A 25,256-nucleotide genomic window follows, 5' to 3' on the forward strand; every position below is an offset into this window, starting at 1 on the left:
CCACGCGTTCAGCGGAGGTGACGGCCAGCAAGAACGCGGTCTTGAACGACAGCTGTTCCAACGGCGCCTGCTCGAGCGGCTCAAACGGGGCCAAGGACAACCGACCGAGGACCAATTGAAGATCCCAAGTCGGAGCCAAGGCGCGTTGCACCGGCTTAACGCGTCGAGCGCCAAGCAGGAAACGCTTCACAAGAGGGTGGCTGAACAAGACATCCCCTCAAATCCCTCATGATAGGAGGATATAGCTGCTGCATATACCCTCACCGTCGAAGCCGACAGTCTATCAAGGAGAGACTGGAGGTAACTAAGGACAGCATCCAGGGGGCAGGAGACTGGGTCTCGGCCCCCTGCCTTACACCACACTTAGAACATACGTCATCTGCCCGCATAAAGCGCGACAGTGGAGGGAGCATGCGCATTCCGGATGGTAACACCATCAGGATCAAGAACCTGCGCCCCTCAACGTACCCGTCCCAACAACTGACCTAACAGATGTATGGGGAAGAATCCCAGGCGGCACGGCATTGGTCCCAGACCTGCCTGGCTATGTCCGGACGTAATCCCCACCCGTCAGGATGAGGACCGCCCCGTGACAGTACACCTGTACCCACATTCTCCCTGCCGGGGATGTGGGGAGCCCTCAGGCCGCGCAGATGGAGAACGCCCATAGCCAGCCGCCCGCCGCCTGGTGCAGACGGGGGGAGCGTACTCCTCCCTGTCTGTCGATATACGACACTGACGTTGCATTGTCCGTCCTGATCAACACCGTTTGAGGACCAGAAGGACCGCTCAATACCAACACATTGAATGTAGCGCAGACCGGGCAGCATGGTTTGCCAGCTGCCCCCTACTGCGTTGGCCCGACGCGTCACCAGCGAGGGAGGCGTCGGCAAAAAACGTGACGTGAGACAGCACCGTAACCATCCTAGGACGGAACCTCCCGAGCGTGTTGACAACACGCTCTGAGAGGGATGCCCATAGCCCTCCAACCGTTGACTGGGAAGAGGAGTACTCTACTTCCAGTCTACAGCAAACCCCAGGCTGGTAGGGACCTGCTTGGTACGAGACCTGACGATCCACCTTGACCGCGAAGGACCAGAACGTTGTCAGGGCAGAATACACTCCGTAACCCCTGACGACGCAGAGGCCCCAGTGCGGCCTCCACGCACTTGGTGAAGATGCGGGGAGCCAGAGAAAACCGAACGGCAGCCTCTGGTACTCATACGCTAACCCTGCAAAGGAAGTGTAGGTAAGCCCTAGGATGGAAGATCGGAGATGCGCATACGCATCCTACAGGTCTATGGAGGAGAACCAGACCCCCACCTGACAGTGTTCAACAGGTAGGAGACGATCCAAAAAATGCTGAACCTTCCCATGGGACAGGTCCAGCCTGGGTCTGACACCCCCCCCTCCCGATTTCTCAGGCACCAGAGAACACCGGGAGGAGAACGCCACGACGATGGCTTGCTTCGTCCACAGAGATTGGATCTCGTTGACCAGAGCTGTCACTGCTGGAGACCCTGACAATAGGGTCTGTACCAAACCCGAAAACGGGTGGGGTTGTGTAAACACAAGTCCCCGCCTCAGCGTTCTCTCCATCCACCTCGACATATGGTACTGCCGTAGTCATATGTGATGACACTCCCAACGCACCCGCCGCCATGTGGCGCAGGTCCGCCAGGAACTGTAGATAGTTGGCCCGGTCCCACCCGTTGTGCGTATTTTTTTGATAGAAAAAAACAGCAATTCGAACACACTTCTAATCGCTGCCAATTCCATACCGTGGCGGTACAGGCTTTAGCAGCCCACCAGCCACCCAGGCCGACCCACCCATGGCCTCGGCCGGGCGGGGCACTGTTTCAATATGTCAAAAGCAAAGGACTGATGTTAACACGGAGCACCATTGGTGGTTGCAAACAGCAACCTCCACTGTGGTGTGCACCATGAAAGGGTTAAATGAATAAAAGAACTAAACCACAAAATACTGTAGAATGAGCAAACCCATATACACAACGTTAAGGGGAGGCGGACCAGAGCGAACTAGTCCCGCCTTCATTCAAAATATTCACAACAGCACACCAGCCCTAGCTTAGCCCATTTACCAAAAAAGGTAAACAAAGCCCCCCCCCCGCATACTCCCCCAATAGACACCGATTGACCGTCAGCATGAATGGTTGAGAGGAGAGAAAGCTGTAGCATAGACAGACCTTCTCATAGCAGAGTGACAGAACAAAACAGTAGCCCACTACACTACTACAGCCTAGCGTGAGGCGATGTGGAACCCAGATCAACAACCGCCTGCGCACAAACACGCAACATGTTTACAATGTCGGCTGGACCCATAGCCCCACTACCCGACGCCAATGTGGATAGGAACTAGCCAGCTGAGCCCTAACCCGCTGTTAAGTCCCATCCTGCAGTAGTATAGCTCTACTGCTACACCGCCGAGCTCACGCATCGGCTCCCAGATGGGGACACCGTTCAACAGACCCCGCCGGAACACAAAGGTAACGTACCTGGCTAGGCTACCTAGCCACGGCCTACCCTGTTGTCAACCCATTTACCCGTAAAAAGGTAAATAGGACTCTAACTACCGACTGACCTTCATTGATGAACCGGGCAAGAGGAGGGAGAAGTGACAACATCTCACGGCGGAGACATTAGAACAGCGTAGCAGTAGAGTTCAGCATGTAGCATTAGTATTAGCATGTAGCTAGCATTAGTTGCTTAACAGCACGCTTGCAGGACCGTTTGGAACCCGTTCACCGCAGTGAACGTTCACCAAACCATCCCCCCCTGGCGCCGACACACAACATGGTTGTGTAACAAACAACCCAGCATTACTAACACTAATACCCGTGCCTGATGACACAGGGCTCACCGTTGTACAAGCCGGCCCGATAGCCAAACCATGTACACTGCCCCTCGATCTGCTGTCGTCAGACGAGGAAACATCAACACAGGCCCGTCGTGTCGCTGAAACATGCTTCGAAGATGCCAGGGGCACGCAAACCTCCGGTAAGCTTTCAACATTACGCAATTCCTCCAATCTTTTTCATACTACTAGTTACATAAGGTGCACTGCATCCAATACGAAAATAGAGGAAGGGTGTGTTGGTGACCATGGCCATGGTCTTATAGGCTACGCCTCCATAGAGGCGGGACCCGGTCAGGTGTGGGTGTACAAGTTGTTTTCGTGGTGGAGTACAGTAGGTACAGGAGATAAGGGGTATCTCAATAGGCTTAAGAGCGGGACGCGATAAGCCAGATACGAAATATAACTAGTATTACTAGTGTATTACCTTCCAGCAGCCAGGTTCTGGTGCATTCATTAACTAGTATTACTAGTGTATTACCTTCCAGCAGCAGGTTCTGGTGCATTCATTAACTAGTATTACTAGTGTATTACCTTCCAGCAGCAGGTTCTGGTGCATTCATTAACTAGTATTACTAGTGTATTACCTTCCAGCTCCCAGCAGCCAGGTTCTGCAGCGCCCCCGCTGCTCCCTCCAGGGTGTCTGGGTTAGAGCACTCTGACAGCAGGGTGAGGTAGGGCTTCACGATGGTGGGGTGCCAAAGCATCTGGACACCCTTTGGAGGCTCTGCCGGGTCTGGGAAGGGGCCCACGCCGTCCCACTGTAGAGGGGGCAGGGGGGGGGGGGGGGGGGTGAGAAGGAGAGAGAAGAAGAGAGAAGGAGAGAGCAGGAGAGAGAAGGAGAGAGAAGGAGAGAGAAGGCAAGAGAAGGAGAGAGAAGGAGAGAGAAGAAGAGAGAAGGAGAGAGAAGGAGAGAGAAGAAGAGAGAAGGAGAGAGAAGGAGAGAGAAGAAGAGGGAAGAGGAGAGAAGGAGAGAAGAAGAGAGGAGAGAAGAAGAGAGAAGAAGAGAGAAGGAGAGAAGAAGAGAGAAGGAGAGAGAAGGAGAGAGAAGAAGAGAGAAGGAGAGAGAAGGAGAGGGAAGGAGAGAGAAGGAGAGAGAAGGAGAGGGAAGGAGAGAGAAGAAGAGAGAAGGAGAGAGAAGGAGAGAGAAGAAGCGAGAAGAAGAGAGAAGGTGAGAGAAGAAGAGAGAAGGAAAGAGAATTTTAACAACACTTTATTTATAAATCATTCCAGCATTACAACAAAAAGTATTACACAGTCAACTGTATAACACTCGTCTTTCTTTCAATAACACCTACAAACAATCTGACAATACATTTTTAAAAGCACAACAACAAAACAACAAAAGAAAACACCACCAACAACAAAAAAAACAACCACAACAAAGAAAAAACTCAAATCAGCTCAATTGCCAACACCAACTCATCTTCCATTACAGAGCACAACACTCCTTTATGTGCCCATATATCAGTGAACTGATCTAGGTTGTAAATATATAAATAAATAAATGTTTAGCATTTATATATAAATAATATATGTGGGCATAATGCAGAATTAGGCAGCCTGTGTGTGTGTGTGGTGTGTGTGGGGGGGGGGGGGGGGGTCGCCCGACGGAGGTGTCAATGGGTAGGTGTGGTGACACAGTTAACATTCCAGACTGCATCCAGTACTGTACCAATCACGTCGCACGCACCCGTTTGTATAAACATCTGAATTCGAATGCACCCGCCAGTTGGTTCCAGGTCAACACACAGCCAGCAACGTCTCAAAAATGCAAAATGCATATACGTAATTGTCGTGGAATCGATGATGAAAAGCTTCGAAAACATGAGGGACGACAGTCAAAAGTGGGATGACATCTGGAGCAAAATCCAAATATTCTGCCAGTCAATTGACGTTTGGATGGAGAGCGGGGATGAGAGACGACCACGCAAGCGCCCCGTCAGACAGCCAGCTGCTCTCGCAGACAGCGTCGTCACCAGCATTCTAGGCCAGAGAGAATACGAGGCAAGCACAGCAACAACCACCATGAAACAGAAATGGGCCAGTCAGCTGTTCTATCCTGTTTTGGACACACTTCTGGGCGAGTGTCGAGACAGATTTTCCCCGCAGGCACTGGCCATTGCTAAAAGTGTTGATGCTGTGTTCAAATGTGATTACGGGGGTTCAGAGAGCCTGATCAGCCAGTATGCAAAAATACTCAACATCAACCCCCAACTCACACTGACTGAGATGAGAATGGTGTCAACACAAATCCCAAACGGATCCACTGAAAACATCAGAATGGAACTTGTGTCTGGACATTATCCAAATTATGAAAAGCTTTTCCGTTTGGCTCTGTCATTGCCCGTCGGCACAGCAACATGTGAACGATCTTTCTCAGAAATGCAACGCATCCGGAACTGGCTAAGAACCACCATGGGCCAGGAGAGTCTGTCAACTCTGAGTCTGCTTCACATCGAAAGTGATCTAACATGTACACTTGAAGCAGAAGAGATCATTGCTGCCTACGATGCCAAGACAAAACGTCGCATATTGCTGCATTAAGGTAAGACTGATTGATTGAAATCATATTGAATGCCTTAATTTGAACACATAATTTGCACTACAGTATATCTCACGAAAGGGGATAGGCTCGCTGTAGTCTAGTGTGTGTGTGTATAAATTCAGGACCATGGACAGTAATTCATTTGTGTCACCGCTTCCCCCCCCCCCATTCTCGCCCCATTACAGCAACACAGACGAAAGACGAGAAGAGAGACAGACTGGCGAAGAGAACTACCGCTTCACGCGCACAGCCCGTTACTGATTTAATTTGCAAATAAAATTTGCAATATTGACTGCAACTACTGATATTATTAGTATTTCATAATAACCTACATGTCTGGTCTTAAAGGAAGGAGGAAAGTGAAAGTCACTTTAAGCAAGGAACAGATGTGGTTCATCTTGGAAAGTTTATTTAGATAAGTATAATGACGGAGTTAAAATTATATATTGTATAATAGTGTATATAGGAACCAGTGCCTTCTCAGGAATTTAGCATGTCTATTTTTATCATGCACATTATGTCTTCTTAATACCGTTTTTATTTTATTATTGTATTTTGCACAATCGATGCGGCATGACCACCCACATTTCACATGACATTTCCCTGAATAAACCTCTTGATTCTCTAATAAATGTCATTGAATTTGAAACAAACCTTGTTGTGTTGTTATTATATATCCTTTCTAATACTATTGCAATTGTATAGTTAGTTCATATTTCATGATCAGTGAACCGTTAATCATATTGGATGCCTTCATTTGAACAATTAATTTGCACTATATATAAATGAGTGGGGCTCGCTGTAGTATAGCCTAGTAGTGTGTGTGTGTATATGAAATCAGAACCTGGACAGTTTGCGTGCAACCAAAAATAAAAGGTCACATTTTTCACGCTCCACGCGGGCTACGTTCAAACTACAGCCTTCCCTGACCTAAAGCCCACCCGCCGCCTATGGACACAGGTGATCATGGCAGCAGTAATTGTTGCCAGACGAAGGCGTCGTAATGCCAGGCGTGCCTGTGAAAGAATATTTCGAAGGAGAATATCACTTTTTGATTTAAGCGATACTGAAATTATCCGGAGACACAGGGTGCCAGCTCCAGCAATTCTTGATCTACTCAATGAAATCAAGGATGATATGTGTTGGTTCTCTCATTCATAACGATGGAAGCAATAACATTCTATCGGTCGCCTGGCAAGAACCGCCCGGATTTAAGAGCTTCCCTCTCCCTCATTTCGGGTTTATTTTTCTCCTTCTTCTTTCTTCTCCTCTTCTCCTCCTCCTCCCCCCCCACACACACACGCACACCTACACACATGCCTGATGCACACACATGCGCACACACAAAAACTACTTTTTTCTGATGGCTGACTTTGTGCAAGTGAAAATCTGGTGGAAGAATATTTATTTACATTTACATTTATTTAATATTTATGTGTGTGAGAGAGAGAGAGAGAGAGAGAGAGAGAGAGAAGGGAGAGAGAGAGAGAGAGAGAGAGAGAGAGAGAGAGAGAGAGAGAGAGAGAGAGAGAGAGAGAGAGAGAGAGAGAGAGAGAGAGAGAGAGAGAGAGAGAGAGAGAATTTGAATTTTAACGACACTTTATTTATAAATCATTCTAGCATTACAACAAAAACATTACACAGTCAACTGTACATAACACTTGTCTTTCTTTCAAGAACACCTACAAACAATTTGACAATCAATTTTTAAAAGCACAACAACAAAAAACAAAAAACAACCACAACAAAGAAAAAAACTCAAATCAGCTCAGTTGCCAACACCAACTCATCTACCATTACAGAGCACAACACTCCTTTATGTGCCCATATATCAGTGAACTGATCTATGTTGTTCAATGCTCTATAATAATTAAAATCTATGCTCAGTCTGGCTTTGATAATTTTTCTGAACAGACAAACAGCATCATGATCCAAGATCTGCTCTATCTTATTCCTCCTACTGAGATACACAGCCATCTTTGCTCTCCCTAAAATCAAATTAAAAAGGTGACACTTGCTTTTTTCCTTTCTACAGTATTTAAAACCCAAAATGTACCTCTCTTTCGAGAACACCTCTTCACCGGACTGAAAAAGTCTCTCTAGTAACCCTAACAGAGGCAGCAGCCTGGAACAGTCCAGAAAACAGTGGAAAACTGTTTCCCTTTGCGCACAAAAAGGACAGTCATGTGAGACGTTAGGGTTCAATATGGAAATAAAAGAATTGACAGCCACTATGACATGTAAAACCCTCCACTGCAGATCGCCAATTCTTTTGAATAATGGTTTGTACAGTGCTCGCCACTCTGGTTTCACCTCATCACTGAGACCAAGGTGCGCTCTCCAGGGAGTGTCACCTCTCCCGTTGAGCTTCTCCTTGTGGAGAACCTTGACTAACAGTCTGTACAAACATTTTCCATCAACCACATCAAAAAACACACCAGAAACATCTCCCATTGCTAAAAGAGGCCCTGTGCAATTTTTTAAATCAGGCTGCAGCTTAAACGTAGGAAACAGATCCTCATCACTAGGACGAAGAGACCCGTTTTTAAACTCTGTCAACATGCGACGTTCTATCTCACTGAGCCCCTGCTTCCATTTTCCCAGCATCATGCTGACCGTCCTGATGGATTTCATTCCCAAGCGTGAAGCAAGAGCAGCAGCATTGTCCATGTTCGCTCCTGTCAATTCCACAACATGGCCCAGTGTGGTGATCTTTGACCTGCAGAGCTGCCCGGAAAGTGTCAGACCTGGCCCACCAGCTACGTCCAAACGTGCTCCCAGCTCAACTGGCTCCTTCAAAAGCCAGAACAGTGATTTTGAGTAATCCAGCGGTCCTTTATCGAACAAACTCCATGTTTTAAAAAGTACACGGTAAAAAACAGGTAGAACATTTAACCGAGCACCGTTAAAATCCATCAAAAACAGAGAATTCGACAGTCCCAGTCCCCCAAGCTGTTGCAGTATGGCACAAGCCACCGGCCTCCACACCAAGTCTTTTGGTCCATAAAAAAGTCTCTGAATGAACTGGAGTCGAAAAGTTGCACCCCTACTGCACAGACCCTGCCCACCCTCCTCCTTGGGCAAATACAAAACACTCTGGGGCACCCAGAAAAAATCTAAAAAACAAGCTTGAATTTTAGGGAGAAGGTCTATTGGGGGATCAACACACATCAGCGAAGCCACAGTTTAGAAGACACTAGGTTATTGATTACCAGAACACGGCCCCTATACGACATGTTTGGTACAATCCACTTCCATTTCTTTAACGGCCTTGAGCTATTTCCAGTACGTTTTCCCAGTTTTTTCTTTTAAAAGTCTCATCCCCTAAAAAAACTCCCAGATATTTGAAACCTCCCTTTTTACAATGCAGGCCCCCTGGTAAAGTGAGTCTGCTGCACAACGTACCCACCATGAGTGCTTCGCTCTTCCCCCAATTGACCTTAGCCGATGAAATCAAAGCAAAACGTCCCACATTTTCAACTAACACATTGATGTCCTCTTGTTTATTTTTAAAAATAACCAAGTCATCTGCATATGCTGAAAGCTTAAAAGGTGCAATGCAACCAGGGACACTTACCCCCGAGATGCCTGCCCTGAGCCTGTGTAGCAGGGGTTAAAATGCCAGGGAATACAGCATTCCCGACAAAGAACACCCCTGCCTAACACCCCTCTGGATTTTAAAAGGAGCACTCAAACCACCATTAATCTTAAGCACACTCTCAATGTTACTGTACAAGGCCTTGATCTTGGCTATGAGACCTGGGCTGAAACCAAAGGCCTCTAGAGTTTTCCACAAGTACTGGTGTTCAACCCTGTCAAAAGCCTTTTCCTGATCTATGGAAATAAGACCAGTTTCCAAACCCAATGCACTAGAGATGTCCAAAAGTGAGACAGGTCTCCAGTTCCTTATCTCCATTAAGTCTCCCTTCTTTGGCAACAGTGTGAGTACTGCCCTTCTGCAGCTCAGCAGCAGCTGCCCTCCAATAAGACTGTCTCTGAGCACCATCAGGAGATCTTCCCCCAACACTGCCCACATGGTCTTATAGAACTCTACAGGTAATCCGTCTATACCCGGAGCTTTCCCATTTTCCATGCTCTGCAGGGCAGTATTGAGCTCATCAAGAGACACATCCGCCTCCAGCTCTGCACTGGACTCTTTCTCTACCTTTGGTAGGCCTTCATAGAAACCATGAGATTCCTGCTGCACCTCTCCAAGTTCAGAGAAGAGGCTACTATAAAAACCCACAGCATGCCTCCTGATGTCAGTGGACTCAGACAGTATCTGACCTGTGTCTGAGCGCATGCTGTGGATGAGCCTCTTCTGCCCATTCTTGCGCTCCAGACCGAAAAAGAAACGGGAAGATGCATCCATCTCTGAGATGTTTCTGAAACGTGACCTCACCAGAGCACCCTGTGCTGAAATACCTAACAGGTCAGCCAGAGCAGACTTTTTAACTTTGAGAGCTCCAATATGGCCTCGATCTCCTGTGGATTCTGCTAGCTCTTGAAGCTCCTCCACATCAATCTCCAGAGCCTTCATAGATCTGGCGATATCCCTAGTAACATTTAGAGTGTACTGTTGGCAGAACTGCTTAATTTTGCACTTCCCCACATCCCACCACTGCTGTAGTGAGATAAAACTGTCCTTTGTCTGCTTATGAACCTTCCATAAGAAGGTAAAAGCGTCCCTAAAATTTTGATCAGTTAAAAGAGACATATTAAAATGCCAGTAAGCACTTTGTGGCTTTACACACTTGATAAAAACAGAGCAGTACACAAGAGAATGGTCAGTAAAACCAACAGGGGTTATATAACAATTGTTAAAAATGCTAAAATGGTGTTTAAAACAATAAAACCGATCAAGTCTGGCCAATGATAATAAATTATCTCTAGTGTGAACCCATGTGTATTGCCTCTGCTTTTGATGCATTTGTCTCCACACATCACTCAGCTCATACGTCTCAATCACCCTAGAGAGACGACTATGAGATGCAGAGTGAGGCTCTTGATGGTTCCTATCTAAAACGGGGTTAACAGTACAGTTAAAATCCCCTCCCAGAAATAAAAACTCTTCATTATCACAACCCTTAATAACATCAGCCAAAGAATCTAAAAAACACATTCTTTCCAAACCAACATTTGGGGCATAAACAACAATAAATACCATTTTCACCTTCTCATATAACACTCTTACTTTTAAAAGACGTCCCTTTACAACCTCCTCAATCTCACATGACTGTGGCAAAAAATTTCTGGAAAATAAAATCCCCACTCCACCACTAGTACTGGTGTTATGGCTTAAAACAATTTCTCCATTCCATTCTCTTTTCCAAGCCACTGTATTATCCTCGGTGCTGTGCGTCTCTTGGACAAGCATCACATCAATATTTTTTAAATCCATTAGTTGATAAAGAGATGCCCTCTTTGCATCATCTCTTGCACCATTTAAATTTAGGGTGCCTACTTTAAATTCTGCCATGAGAAAATATCCAAACTGCAGGACATAAAATAATAAAAGGAGACCAGATAACTTAAACATCATTGGAGATGTTTGATCTTGACTTTTGAACATGTTTCCTTAAACGATAAATCTCCTGATCAGAGAAACCTTTGTCAATCTTGTCATTGCGTTTCATTAGCCACTTAGCGGACTCAACAAATAGCTTCACGTCAGGAAAAAAACGTTCCACCTTAACTGCCCTTGAGCCTTTAGTATCCTGTAGAAAAGTTTTTATTCTAGTTAAAGAATAACCATCCCTCCTGTCAGCCTGAGACTGAGTGGGAGGCAGAGACTCCGCCTCATCACTGAAGTCAGAGTCTCCACTGTCACTGTCTACCTGCTGCTCAGGTTGGCACTCTTTTTTTGCTTTAGAGTCAGATTGACTGACCTCAGTTTTCCTTTTTTGGGAAATTTTGGTAACATCAGCATCAAGTTCCATTTCCTCCTCATTTATGCTACACTCTACTTCTCCAGCAGCCTATCCAGTGCATTTGCCCAGTCTGATTCTTTCTTCACCTCCAACCCCTGTCTTCTGACCTCCCACTTCTTCACCCTCCTCGACCACAGTGACCTCCTCAACAGCCTTCGCTCTTCCCTTTTTCTCCACTTTTTTCCAATTAGAATTCACATTTAATCCTGCCTCCAATACCAAACCTCTTTCTTCCTGCACCTGCTCACCCTGTTCTGCCCCCTCTACCAGGTCTACCCCCTCCTCCTGCTCACCCTGTTCTGCCCCCTCTACCAGGTCCACCCCCTCCTGCACCTGCTCACCCTGTCCTGTCTTCTCCACCAGCCCCCCCCTCCCCCTGCACATTCTCACCTTGTCCTGTCTTCTCCACCAGGCCTCTCCTCTCCTCCTGCACCTGCTTACCCTGTTCTACTCCCTCCACCAGGCCTCCCCCTGCACCTTCTCACCTTGTCCTGTATTCTCCACCAGGCTTCTCCTCTCCTCCTGCACCTGCTTACCCTGTTCTACTCCCTCCACCAGGCCTCCCCCCCCCGCACCTTCTCACCTTGTCCTGTCTTCTCCACCAGACCTTCTCCTGTTCCTTTCCTCCCAGAGGTTCTCTCTCGACCCTTGTTGGTGCTCGAGCCACTTGGACCTGCCCTGGGTGATGGCGGTGTTTGATCAGACGACCCAGGCCTCTTAGTAAGACAGGACCTAATCATATGACCTTCCATCCCACATCCAAAGCATTTCATTGTGTCTGAAGTTATATAAATAGTATATCATCCACTCTAAAATTCATGGATAAATTTAGATCACTTTTAAAAAATTTCAAAATCATGAAAACCTGTCTTCTGAAAGATAACACATGCTTTAACAGAGGGGATCTACAACCCAGAGAAATCATCTTCACTGGGGAAACTATCTGTCCGTGTCTAGCCAGTTCCCTTTCCAGGACCTCATTTCTGATGAAAGGAGGAACATTGGAAATTATTATTCTTTGTGCTGGGCTTACTAGTGGAAACACGGGGGTAAAAGTGTCTTGAATTACCACTCCCTGCTCTACAACCAAATTCACTTTATCTACACAATCCAAAAGAATTACAACTGCATTATTCATCCGCGATGCAGATTTCACACTGTCATGACCCACAATAGCCCCGACTGCAAGACCGCACTCTTCTACGGTGCAATTCAGTCCCGGGGAGAGCTTTACAGCGTGTCCTCGCATCAGACGCTCCAAACTCATAGCTGCGGGCGGCATGCCTACCAGCAGAACTGGTGGCTGCTACTCGCTCCAAAACACACCAAACACTAAACGAACAACACTGACAAAAGACAAACAAAACGTACATATATAATAGACACACAGATAGAAGATAGAAATAACGTTCAGAAAGTTTTAACTCACGCAAACCGCTCAGTCAAACCTGCCTCGCTCCAACACACTCTCTCCGAAACACACGCATGCGCACAGAGAGAGAGAGAGAGAGAGAGAGAGAGAGAGAGAGAGAGAGAGAGAGAGAGAGAGAGAGAGAGAGAGAGAGAGAGAGAGAGAGAGAGAGAGAGAGAGAGAGAGAGAGCTGTGCAGAGTCAGACGGACACAGTACTGCTGCTGACGTACTGTCTGAGATGGTTAAGCAGGCTCTGCTATCTTGGCCCGTTGGGACATTATGGCCCTGCAGTGTAGTTTATCTTGTAATAGGTCTCCTCCTCCACCACCACGCAGTCTGGCCCTTTTACGTCTTACATTTCAGGTCCTACTTTTTTCTCTGTGTCGTGATCAGCAAATGTGACCAATGGCAACCATATAAAGTTGCAGACCTGGGGCTAGATCCACAAAGAATGGATTGCACGGTGCTACATGCACCCTTACTTACAATTCATTATTACCGTACTTTTCGCACTATAAGCCGCACCCGACTATAAGCCGCAGCAGCTAAATTGAATGATGTGTACATATATAAACCGCACTGGACTATAAGCCGCAGGTGTTTTAATGTTTAATTACCATATGTAAGGGTTCGTGCACAGAGGGGATTGTCACAATACTGTCGGACAAATAACAAGAATTAACTCATTTACAAGTTGTATTAAGTTTAGCAAATAAGGGAACAGATAAATAACATTTCAATGCAGTAAAAAAAGCTATATTTTCAGGTTTGGTCCACATATAAGCCGCACCGTTATATAAGCCGCAGGGTCGAAAAATGGGGGGAAAAGCCGCGGCTTATAGTCCGAAAAGTACGGTAATTGAAAATGGGGGACCCTGATGTAAACAAGACGAAAGTCTTTCTCTGGTCTGCATCCCCTTAACAATTGTGTGTATTGAGCTGTAATGTATTGTACCCATTCTGCAATCTGTTAATAAAAGTTTGATTGATTGAATGAAAATGTTATTAACAGATTGCAGAATGGGTACAATACAGTACGGCTCAATACACACAATTGTTAAGGGTCTTGTTTACATCAGGGTCCCCCATTTTCAATTCATAATGAATTGTAAGTAAGGGTGCATGTAGCACCGTGCAATCCATTCTTTGTGGATTTAGCCCCTGGTGTCTAATTGAAACCGCCGTTTTTGTCAAAACATGTAGCCACATTGCGTGTGTGTGTGTGTGCGTGCATGTGTGTGTGTGTGCTTATTTCTTAAGAGAATGCCTGACCCATTTAAAAGTAAAAGTGACTCAGAAAAACCAAGTGTAAATGATGCCCTGGCACTGGATCCTGCAGAGAGAGAAAGAGAAAGAGAGAGGATGAAAGAAGCAGAGAGACAGAGATAGAAGGAGGTAAGAGAGACAACGTAGAGAGGTAAGGAGGAGAGAGAGATGGAGAGAGAAAGATGAAATTAAGTTAAAGAAGTTAAAGTGAAAGAATGAGTGAGAACTTCAAAATAATAATTATTATGGCAATGGTTAAGGTTAGGGTTATTATGATTATGGTTAATGTTAGGGTTATTATGAATATGGTTAGGGTTATTATGACAATGGTTAATGTTAGGGTTATTATGAATATGGTTAGGGTTATTATGACTATGGTTAATGTTAGGGTTATTGTGACTATGGTTACAGTTAGGGTTATTATGACTATGGTTAAGGTTAGGGTTATTATGATTATGGTTAATGTTAGGGTTATTATGAATATGGTTAGGGTTATTATGACTATGGTTAAGGTTAGTGTTATCATGACTATGGTTAAGGTTAGGGTTATTATGATTATGGTTAATGTTAGGGTTATTATGCATATGGTTAGGGTTATTATGACTATGGTTAAGGTTAGGGTTATTATGACTTTGAATTATTTAGCAAACAGATGCCTGCAGATCTATCTATTCTATAGTTATTAGCTGAAAACACTGCTGGGGCCATAGCATGAAGTCTTACCTAGAACATGTTGAAAGTTGATAACAATATCACAACAAATTAGTGTTTTACACATCTTTATGTAATGGTATGTTTAGGCGTTTTTCCCAAAGATTTGTGAGAAGAGTCACACTACCTCAGTCCCCTCTCCCCCTCCTCCACTAATCTCTTGTCACATACACCACCCCTTCTCACCCCTTCTCACCCCTTCTCACCCCTTCTCACCCCTTCTCACCCCTTCTCACAAAACAACAGATCAACAACAGATTAGCGCAATTTGTGCTCCGGAGAGGGAGATGCACGTTCAAAAGCTTTACCGCTTTTACCACTAACCATAACCCTAACCTTAACCATAGCCATAATAACACTAACTGTAACTGAGGGGTTACAAAACCCTGACTGTATTAAAGATTGTGATAGATTAAACCACTGCTAGGTATGTACTTTAATTACTGGCCAGACAGTACATCTAATATATGGCAGACACTCATAATAACACGGCACTGACAAAGAAATATCATTTGAGGGTATTTATTATTATGCAGTAAATGTTACAGATATGAGAATTAGGGTCACGCTTGTATGGCGAAGAATAGGCATAAAGTCAGTCAGTAGCATAAATCAATGGGAATAGAATAATTCCTACGATGGGGTACTAGGCTAACGCCGCCTGGCGTAGAATGGCAATTATAGAGGGCAGCGCTGGTACCGCTGGAGACAATGGGGTTCCTCCCAGAGTTGTAAGTTCTGGAGGAGAGAGGAATGTTCGGATACTCAGTCTGATCAATTGAAGAAGAAGGGGATTCACGTACAGAAGCCAGTCCTTGTAATCCAAAGCTCAGCATCAAAAGCAATAACTGTAATCCAATTGCCCAATAGCAATGATGATAGCCAGCTAGCCTCGGTCCATGAGGCCAGCCCGAATGTAGATCCTCACGGTGTTTAAATCCAAACGACAGTGGAGATTAACGATGCTCTTCTCCAGGTAGTACGTTCCACAATCAATATAATCCAACCAATACTGGTTCTGCAATCGCCGCCGTCGGTTCTCCTGTGCACATGTCCAGTAGGTTCTCCGACTAGGCCTCCTCGTGTGCTGGTACCAATGTATTTAGTCCACGCGCACTGGCTAAGGTCCACTAGCTAAACGAACGAACTGCTGGGTAATGCTACACACGAACGAACTGCTGTTGGCACGATACACAATAATTAACGACTCTTTACTTCACATTAAGCTAAGTCGAACTTGACGTTACTACATTAAATCTGACACTTTTACTATTCACTTCGCACGTGGTTCTCAACGCTCTGTTAGACGCACTGCTTCTCACTTCACTGTTACCGAACTCGCTGAACGTTGAACTTGCTGCACGAACAGCTACTGTTCGCACCTGCCGCCGTATATATACTTAAGTGGCTATCTAGTGCCGAACCTCAGTTCTCGTCTCGAATCAATGCGCTGTCTCCGGGCATGTTGCAACTCGCCTTTGAACCTGACTTTGGGGGCTTGCGGTCTGGCGCCGATGGCGTTATCCAATAAGGAAAGCGAATATTACTATGATTCAAACGCAGGCTTAAAGGGATATACCGTGTATATATAAATAATATACAAGGTATATAAAACAATAAATGTAGATTCTCAGCTTTAATCTGGCCCTTCACAACAGCCGCCTCCTAATTAGTCCGCACCTAATTAGTTAAGGGAGACAGATTAATAGTCCAGTCAACTGCTCAATATTTGTTGTGAGGAGTAGGGCAATCTACAAAGTCAGTGGGTCATGGTCGTCATCAGGGGAGTCAGGGATCTCCGGCAACTCTATCAGCTTCGCCACGGGTCGGGTGTAGGTCCGCCCTTGGACTATGACTTCTGCCGCTCTGACCTTCCCATCGGCACCAGTGATCACTTTGCTTACGCGGCCGGCCGGCCACATAGCTCGGGGTAGTGACTGGTCTATGATCATAATGACTGTGTCCACCTTCAGGTTGTCCCTGTCCTTTACCCACTTCTGACGGGCTTGGAGGGACGGTAGGTAGTGGAGGAGGAAACTGTTCCAAAACTGGTCAGCCAATACCTGACTGTATCTCCACATTCTTCGGCCGTTCACTTCTTCAGGTCTGTACACCGCCCGGACTCGCCTTTGAACCTGACTTTGGGGGCTTGCGGTCTGGCGCCGATGGCGTTATCCAATAAGGAAAGCGAATATTACTATGATTCAAACGCAGGCTTAAAGGGATATACCGTGTATATATAAATAATATACAAGGTATATAAAACAATAAATGTAGATTCTCAGCTTTAATCTGGCCCTTCACAACACTAACCTTAACCATAGACATAATGTTAAATGGTAAATGGCTGCTTTTTTATATAGCGCTTTTATCCAAAGCGCTTTACAAATTGTTTCTCACATTTTACCCATCCACTCACACATTCACTCATACATTCACACACCGACGGCGGAGGCAACCATGCAAGGTGCCAACCTGCTCATCGGGAGCAATTAGGGGTTAAGTGTCTTGCTCAAGGACACATCGACACGCTGCCCGGGAGGAGCGGGAATCGAACCGGGACCCTCCGGATTGCCAGACGACTGCTCTACCTCCTGAGCCCCATAATAACACTAACCTTAACCATAGCCATAATAACACTAACCTTAACCATAGTCATAATAACCCTAACCTTAACCATAGTCATAATAACCCTAACATAAACCATAGCCATAATAACCCATAATCATAATAACCATAACCTTAACCATTGCCATAATAACCTAACCATAACCATTTAACCCTAAAAATCAGAGGGGAGCGGCAGCATGGCAGAAATCGGTTCAGGTGAAGAAATCCTCTCTTTCTGATGTCCACATGATTTGATAACAGGAGATTCGTAACAAGAGATTCTCTCTCTCTCTCTCTCTCTCTCTCTCTCTCTCTATCTCTCTCTCTCTCTCTCTCTCTCTCTCTCCCTCTCCCTCTCTCTCTCCCTTGTAGAAACTAGGCTACAGTGAACTTCCTGTGAGAACTGCTGTTGTGTGTGTGTGTGTGTGTGTGTGTGTGTGTGTGTGTGTGTGTGTGTGTGTGTGTGTGTGTGTGTGTGTGTGTGTGTGTGTGTGTGTGTGTGTTCAGCATACTGCTACAGTAGGCTATACATAGAGACGCCTGCTCTCTTTGATCACGCAATCAAAGGCCCCTTGCGGTTTGAGGTACGGAATGGCGGGAACAACAACAAGATGCTAGCAACAAGTCTCCATCACGATACACCATCCCCTGTAGACCACGCATGGGGGATACATGTACACAATATATATCTGTGTGTACATGTACTGCATGTCGTTCTGTGCACCGGGACCCACTTTGTGGAATGTGGGTTCATTTTGAGAAGAGAAGATAGATCTGCCTGTCTGTCTATTTATCTATGTGTATTATGGGATATTCTTATATTATGTATTATTCTTACTCTCATTAATATTTTAAATCTACCTGGGTCTCCCACATTTGGGAAAACAAACAGGTATCTGGAGGAGGAGGACCCTCCTCTGGCCAACAGAGACGGGCTTACCAGGTCTCAGGCAGCTTACCAGGTCTCAGGCAGCGTACCAGGTCTCAGGCAGCTTACCAGGTCTCAGGCAGCGTACCAGTTCTCAGGCAGCGTACCAGGTCTCAGGCAGCTTACCAGGTCTCAGGCAGCTTACCAGGTCTCAGGCAGCTTACCAGGTCTCAGGCAGCTTACCAGGTCTCAGGCAGCGTACCAGGTCTCAGGCAGCTTACCAGGTCTCAGGCAGCGTACCAGGTCTCAGGCAGCGTACCAGGTCTCAGGCAGCTTACCAGGTCTCAGGCAGGGCTAAAACTAGCACCCAGTTATGCTCCTACAGTAGTAAACTATCCCCTGTATCAATCAACCTTTATTTATTCACAAAAAGACTATTAGGTCACCCTTATTTTCAACGTCGTCGAGACTTTATTTTGTAGTCATTTCTACAATATAACAATAATAAATATCTATATAGTACTTTTCACACATGAACCGCAGTCCAGAGTGCCCCACAGCAATTAGTATAAAATGAACATAGGCATAAAATCAGCACACAATTGACAGAATAAAAAACAATGCATAAATTGCAGACATAAGAATAGGTATAAAAGACAATAAAAGTAGTGCAATGTAAACGTGCAGACTTAAGAATAGGCATAAAATAAGCACAATGTCGCTCGAAGGCATGTGAACCCCCCCGGAACAGTCAGTCCCCAAAACACCCCACACATCAATCCCCACCACATCCCCATCCAAGACACCCCCCCCCCCCGATAAAGCACGCCATTTACATTACATTTACATTTAGTCATTTAGCTGACGCTTTTATCCAAAGCGACTTACAAGTTCTGTACGACAAGCCATCAGGAAGGGCACAACTCTATCAGCTGAGCAACAATGTTCATCAAAGTGTTGAGTGCTACAGTGTAGGTTAGTTTATTAGGACAAGTGCATGACAGTACGGTTAGTTAGGGTTAGATTTTTTTTTTTTAATTCAGATAATGGTTGAAGAAGTGCGTCTTTAGTCGACGGCGAAAGATTGGACGTGATTCGGCTGTCCTAACTGGGGTGGGTAGTTCATTCCACCATTGTGGGGCAAGGACTGAGAATAGGCGACTTCTCTTTGATGACCCTCCCGGAGCTTGGATAGGAGTAGGTCTGAGGCGGCCAGAAGATGCAGAGCGTAGGGGTCTTGAGGGTGTGTAGTTAGAGACCATTGACCGGAGGTAGGCGGGAGCGGTTCCCTTTGCCGCACGGTATGCTAGGTCGAGGGCCTTGAAGCGGATTCGTGCAGCAATGGGGAGCCAGTGCAGGTCCCTAAGAAGTGGGGTGACATGGGCCGACTTCGGTAGGTTTGAGATCAGGCGGGCCGCTGCGTTCTGAATGAGTTGAAGAGGCTTAGTGGCAGTGGCCGGGAGGCCAGCGAGCAGTGCATTGCAGTAGTCGAGGCGGGAGATGACTGTTGATTGGACGAGGAGTTGGGTGGCTTCTTTTGTCAGGAAGGGGCGTATCCTTCTGACGTTGCTCAGGAGGAATCGGCAGGTTCTGGTCGTCGCTGCGATGTGAGCAGAGAAGTTCAACTGGTCGTCGAGGACAACACCAAGGTTCTTGGCGGTCGGGGACGCAGTCACAGCTGCATTCTCGACTGTGATTGAAAGGTCGGTTAGGGGGGAGGATTTGGCCGGCAGGTGGAGCAATTCTGTTTTGCTTAGGTTCAGTTTGAGGTGGTTGGACGTCATCCAGGCTGAGATGTCGGACAGACAGGCCGAGATCCGCACAGAGACGTGGATATCTGAGGGAGGGAAGGAGAGGAAGAGTTGAGTATCGTCGGCATAACAATGGTAGGAGAAGCCATGAGACGTGATAATGTTACCCAGTGATTTAGTGTAGAGGGAGAAGAGAAGGGGTCCTAAAACCGAGCCCTGGGGGACACCCGTCCGCAGGGGGCGGGTGGCCGACAGGGTCCCTCTCCATGACACTTGGTAGGAGCGGTCATTGAGGTATGATGACAGCCATGTCAGCGCAGAGCCAGCCACTCCCATTCCTGCGAGGGCCGCAAGGAGGATCTGGTGGTTGACTGTGTCGAAGGCTGCAGATAGATCTAGGAGAATCAGGACAGAGGAGAGGCCTTTCGCTTTTGCTAAGTGAAGTGCCTCTGTGACCGCAATGAGGGCTGTCTCTGTGGAGTGACCAGTCCTGAAGCCTGACTGAAAGAAAACACAAACAGCCCGCGCGCCACTCACACCGCCACGCATGGCTACAGACAAGCTGAATATATAATATATCATTAATATAATATAATATAATATAAATGAAATGTAAATATTGGGAGCAGGAAGGGGTGGAAACTAAATTAGTAATGTCTCGTGGCTTTGTTGAAGGCAGAGGGAATGTCTAAGAGTGTGTTTCATCCCGTTAGGAGTCGTGATGAGATTGAGGGGAAGCATGGGATCTTTGTGGCATAAATAAAGAGGGCTGGGGCTAAAACACACAATACACGCACGCGCGCGTAGACACGCGCACACACACACTCACACACACACACACACACACACACACACACACACACACACACACACACACACACACACACACACACACACACACACACACGTGCACACACGGTGGTGCCACAGGTGTGCTTCAGACCTTCACATTAAGACTATGACTTCATTGACTTGTCTCCGGGGACAACAACACAACAGAGAAAGAGAATAGAGAGGGAAACAACACTGCAGGGGACGACGACAGCGAAGGGAAAACGGAAGGCTAAGGGTTTCATCTGAGGGAGAGAAAAAGAAAGGTTTCAACTTTAAAAAGGAGGGAAGAGAGGGAGGTTTTACACAGCTCCATCTCTCAGATGTTGCATTATGAAAGATGCCCGTGCTTTTCAACTGGCTGTGCACAGCGTTACATGATCTATCACTCTCATCCAGTCTCTGGATCCCCTCGGGAATCGACTCTGTATGGCTTATCTGGCGGGAAACACTGCGTTCTCGCTTTTCAAGTAGACCATCTATCTTTTATGTGTGTTCACACGAGAGAGAGAGAGAGAGAGAGAGAGAGAGAGAGAGAGAGAGAGAGAGAGAGAGAGAGAGAGAGAGAAAGAGAGAGAGCGAGAGAGAGAGTTTGTGTATATAATATATATATATATATATATATATATATATATATATATATATATATATATATATATATATATATATATATATAATATATTCATATGATGGATTGATTTAGAAAAAGCGCCAAACAAATTTTTTACCTTTCTTGTGAACTGGAATCATTGGTCCTCATTCCCGAACATGTACGTAAGTACCTTTGTAAATATCTTGGTACATTTCATTCAGCTGGGTTGCCATGAATGAAAAAACGTCACTCATTCTTAAACTGGAAGCGCATTCTCGTACACCTGAATTTGCATACTCCTTATAAGGCGAAAGAGGCGCATGCAAAACAGTGAGAGGGTCAGCATTGCATCTGCACCGTGCTGACCCATTCAACAGGTAGCACAGAAGCGATTTGCGGGTCGCTAACAGCCAGGAGAGGTTCACTAAGAGCCAGGAGAGGACCGTGGTGGTGATGGAAGCGCTTGTTGGAATGTTTCTTCACTGGCTCTTACAATGTATACAATAAGCAATGTCAACTAAATACAAATAAAACCAACAATAAATAATATCATGGAGAACAAGATGGTATATGGAATATTAATAGTCTAGTCCACTATAGCTACATCCACACAATTGGGTTCAGTTCTTATTTATTTATTTTCGGACAAGGTTCGTTGAGTCATGACTATACTGTATGTAAAACATGATTGTTAATGATCCACTTAGAAAACCTTCCTGTCTGAACAGTTATCATATACATAAAGATAGGAATAAAAATACAATAATTAGTTTGTGTGAAAAATCATCCTATCATCTAAGTCCTGAAGAAACCTCATAATTTGTCAAAAGTTCTGGACTTGAGAGAAACGTTTGGAACATTTATAAATATTTTCAAACTGAGGGCATCTAGTGGCATTTTGCTCTCGTCTTTCGGATGAATGAATGGAAGTGGATGGCCATTTTGGATAATCACGCTGAATCCCACCTATTTGACCAATCATAAACATTTCTATAACCTAGGTTATATTGTTAGAATCGTAACCAGTGACAGTGAGATCACCTGGCTGCTTGCTACACAGGAAGTCCATTGGTTGTTTCCATTGATTGGAATATTTTAATATTTATTTTGGTGTGGTGGGTCATCACCCATCCCTCCATCCATCCATCATTCAATCCCTCCACCCATCCATCCATATTTCCATCCATCCATTGATCCATCCATCCTTCCATCAATCTCTCCCTTCCTCCCTCCATCCATCAATTCATCCCTACTTCCATCCATCCCTCCATCATCCCTACATCCATCCATCCCTCCATCCATCCTTCCATCCATCCCTCCATTCTTCCATCCATCCATCCATCCTTCCTTCCTCACCTGGTCCGCTCCCTTCTTTTTCTTCTTCTTCTTTCCCCAGCATCCAGAACTCTCTCCGTCACGGCCGTTGGCGTCGCACAGCAGGCTGTCCAGCTCCTCCGACCCCCCCTGCTGGCCGTGGGCCGTCTCTGCAGCCAGACGGTACGACAGGTTCCTCAGGATGCACACACAGTTCTCTATGGTCTGGACGGACGGAGAGACAGAGGGAGGAGAGGGGGGGAGAGAGAGACAGAGAGAGGAGAGGGGGAGGGAGAAAGAGAGAGAGGGAGAGAGAGAGAGACAGAGACAGAGGGAGGAGAGGGGGAGGGAGGGAGAAAGAGAGAGAGATAGAGAGAGGGAGAGAACGTTTAGTTGATTATGGGAAAAGGTTTCTCAAACTTTGCTTAAAAAACACTTATTAATATATCAATGAACCTGCTTGTTTGCAACAGTACTGTTGGTGATCATAATGGAAACCTGTAGGCCAGCCAAAAACACTAACAAACAGCAATGTATATAAATGTACAATTCAATACACAATCAAGACACACAGACAAGACATACAGAATCAACATACATACAGACAGACATACAGGAAGGCAGGCAGACAGACACACAGACAGAATATAAAGACAAACAGACAGCCAGGTACAGATGCACCATGCTAACGCCCAGTCAGCTAATGTAACAATGACCGTTGGCTGCTGCGCCCGCCAATCAATCTCTGTTACCATGGAGACAGCAGTGGGCCTGCAGTGACTACATTCAGACGGTGGAGAGGGGCGGGCAGTTAAACAGTGATTAAGGAAGGCCGTTTAGAGAGACAGAGACAGGGAGACCTTGAGAAGCCAGCCATCCATGCTACGGTTTATTTAGTATTGACTGGCCCACACACAGACAGACAGACAGACAGACAGACAGACAGACAGACAGACAGACAGACAGACAGACAGACAGACAGACAGACAGGCAGGCAGGCAGGCAGGCAGGCAGACAGACAGACAGACAGACAGACAGACAGACAGACAGACAGACAGACAGACAGACAGACAGACAGACAGACAGACAGACAGACAGACAGACAGACAGACAGACAGACAGACAGACAGAGAGGCGGACAGACAGACAGACAGACAGACAGAGAGGCGGACAGACATAGAGAAAGTTAGCGAGACAGACAGAGAGACAGACTCACATACTCCCCTACCTTGCTGTCAATCTCGCTGCTACCCAGGGAGGTCTGGATGACGAAGAGGAGAGCGTCTGTCAGGCCGTCACACTCCCTCATCCTCCGTCGTGCCTCCTCGCCTGCCGAACTCACATTCCTAACACACACACACACACACACACACACACACACACACACACACACACACACACACACACACACACACACACACACACACACACACACACACACACACACACACACACACACACACACACACACACACACACAGAGAGAGAAACAGAACAGGTGAGTGGTTTGTGTGTATAACCTTTTTGTCATCTAAAAGCCCCTCCTCCCACATGCAAGCTGCCGACATTGCAGTCTTCAACAAGCCCTACTAGCAGACTCTAAGCTACCGTAAAGCTATTGATATCATGTGGAACTAGACATCATGGCGAATCCGTAGGTACCAGGCATGTCATGCTCGTCAGTCAGTCAGTCAGTCAGTACGCCAGTCAGTCAGTCAGTCAGTCAGTCAGTCAGTCAGTCAGTCAGTCAGTCAGTCAGTCAGTCAGTCAGTCAGTCAGTCAGTCAGTGGATGTACCTGTAACACTTAACATTAAAAGTCCTTCACTTTGGCAATACTGTTCCTTCTTTCACATTCATGACAGTAATGAGCACTGCAATTACAGTTTTTCTCAATTGCTTTGGTGCATTTCTCTGATCAGAATTAAAGTTCTCATAACTGTTAGTTCAACCTCCACAATATTTAGTCATTTGTGCACATCATAGTAGCAGTTTCTCATTCCTCCGAACAAATTGCAAATGCTTTTGGACATGCACCAATTGCTTTCATACAATTCTCTGCTGTTTTATAACATTATCATTTGCTTATGCCATGTCAGTCAAAATTAACTATACTTATGACTGCTGAATAGTCATTCCCTATAAAACTAATAGTCCTCATTTCATTGCTTGAGTCATTACATACAAAAATGTTGAACTAGTTGTCAAAATCTGTCAATTGTGGACCATGTTGTCAATCACAGCCTCACAATGGCTGAGGCTGGTCGAAGGGTGCAGCCAAATGTTGAGAGAACCACTGTAAATTAAATTACTGTATTCAAACATTTTGTCGGGAGAGCAGGTGTGTATACTGGACAGTAATTCAGCACTAAACAATCTGCACTGCACTACTGCCATTGTGTCATACATGAAGCTTGCAGTGGGACAAGAACTTGTCACTTTTTACATTTTACATTTAGACTTACAGCTTTACTGCAGAACAGATTTACTGTATTGTAATGTTTTTATAAGTGGGAAGCACTGTTATTGTACACTACAGTAATATGGGTT

At 45.9% G+C, this 25,256-nt stretch overlaps 1 protein-coding gene across 1 annotated transcript in view; it reads right to left on the reverse strand.

Moving 5' to 3' along the window:
* ctnnd2a (catenin (cadherin-associated protein), delta 2a) overlaps nucleotides 1-25,256 on the reverse strand; it is a gene marked incomplete at both ends in the record, with an annotated part of 886,308 nt that overhangs the window by 242,755 nt on the left and 618,297 nt on the right. Inside the window, 3 exons of the mRNA XM_084325908.1 lie at nucleotides 3,463-3,636; nucleotides 22,751-22,933; nucleotides 23,937-24,054. Of these exons, the coding sequence (XP_084182034.1) occupies nucleotides 3,463-3,636; nucleotides 22,751-22,933; nucleotides 23,937-24,054 (475 nt within the window). The remainder of the gene's footprint in view (nucleotides 1-3,462; nucleotides 3,637-22,750; nucleotides 22,934-23,936; nucleotides 24,055-25,256) is intronic.

The sequence above is a fragment of the Notolepis coatsorum genome (genome assembly GCF_963971535.1).
Source record: "Notolepis coatsorum genome assembly, chromosome: 12".
Taxonomy (NCBI): Eukaryota; Metazoa; Chordata; class Actinopteri; order Aulopiformes; family Paralepididae; genus Notolepis; species Notolepis coatsorum.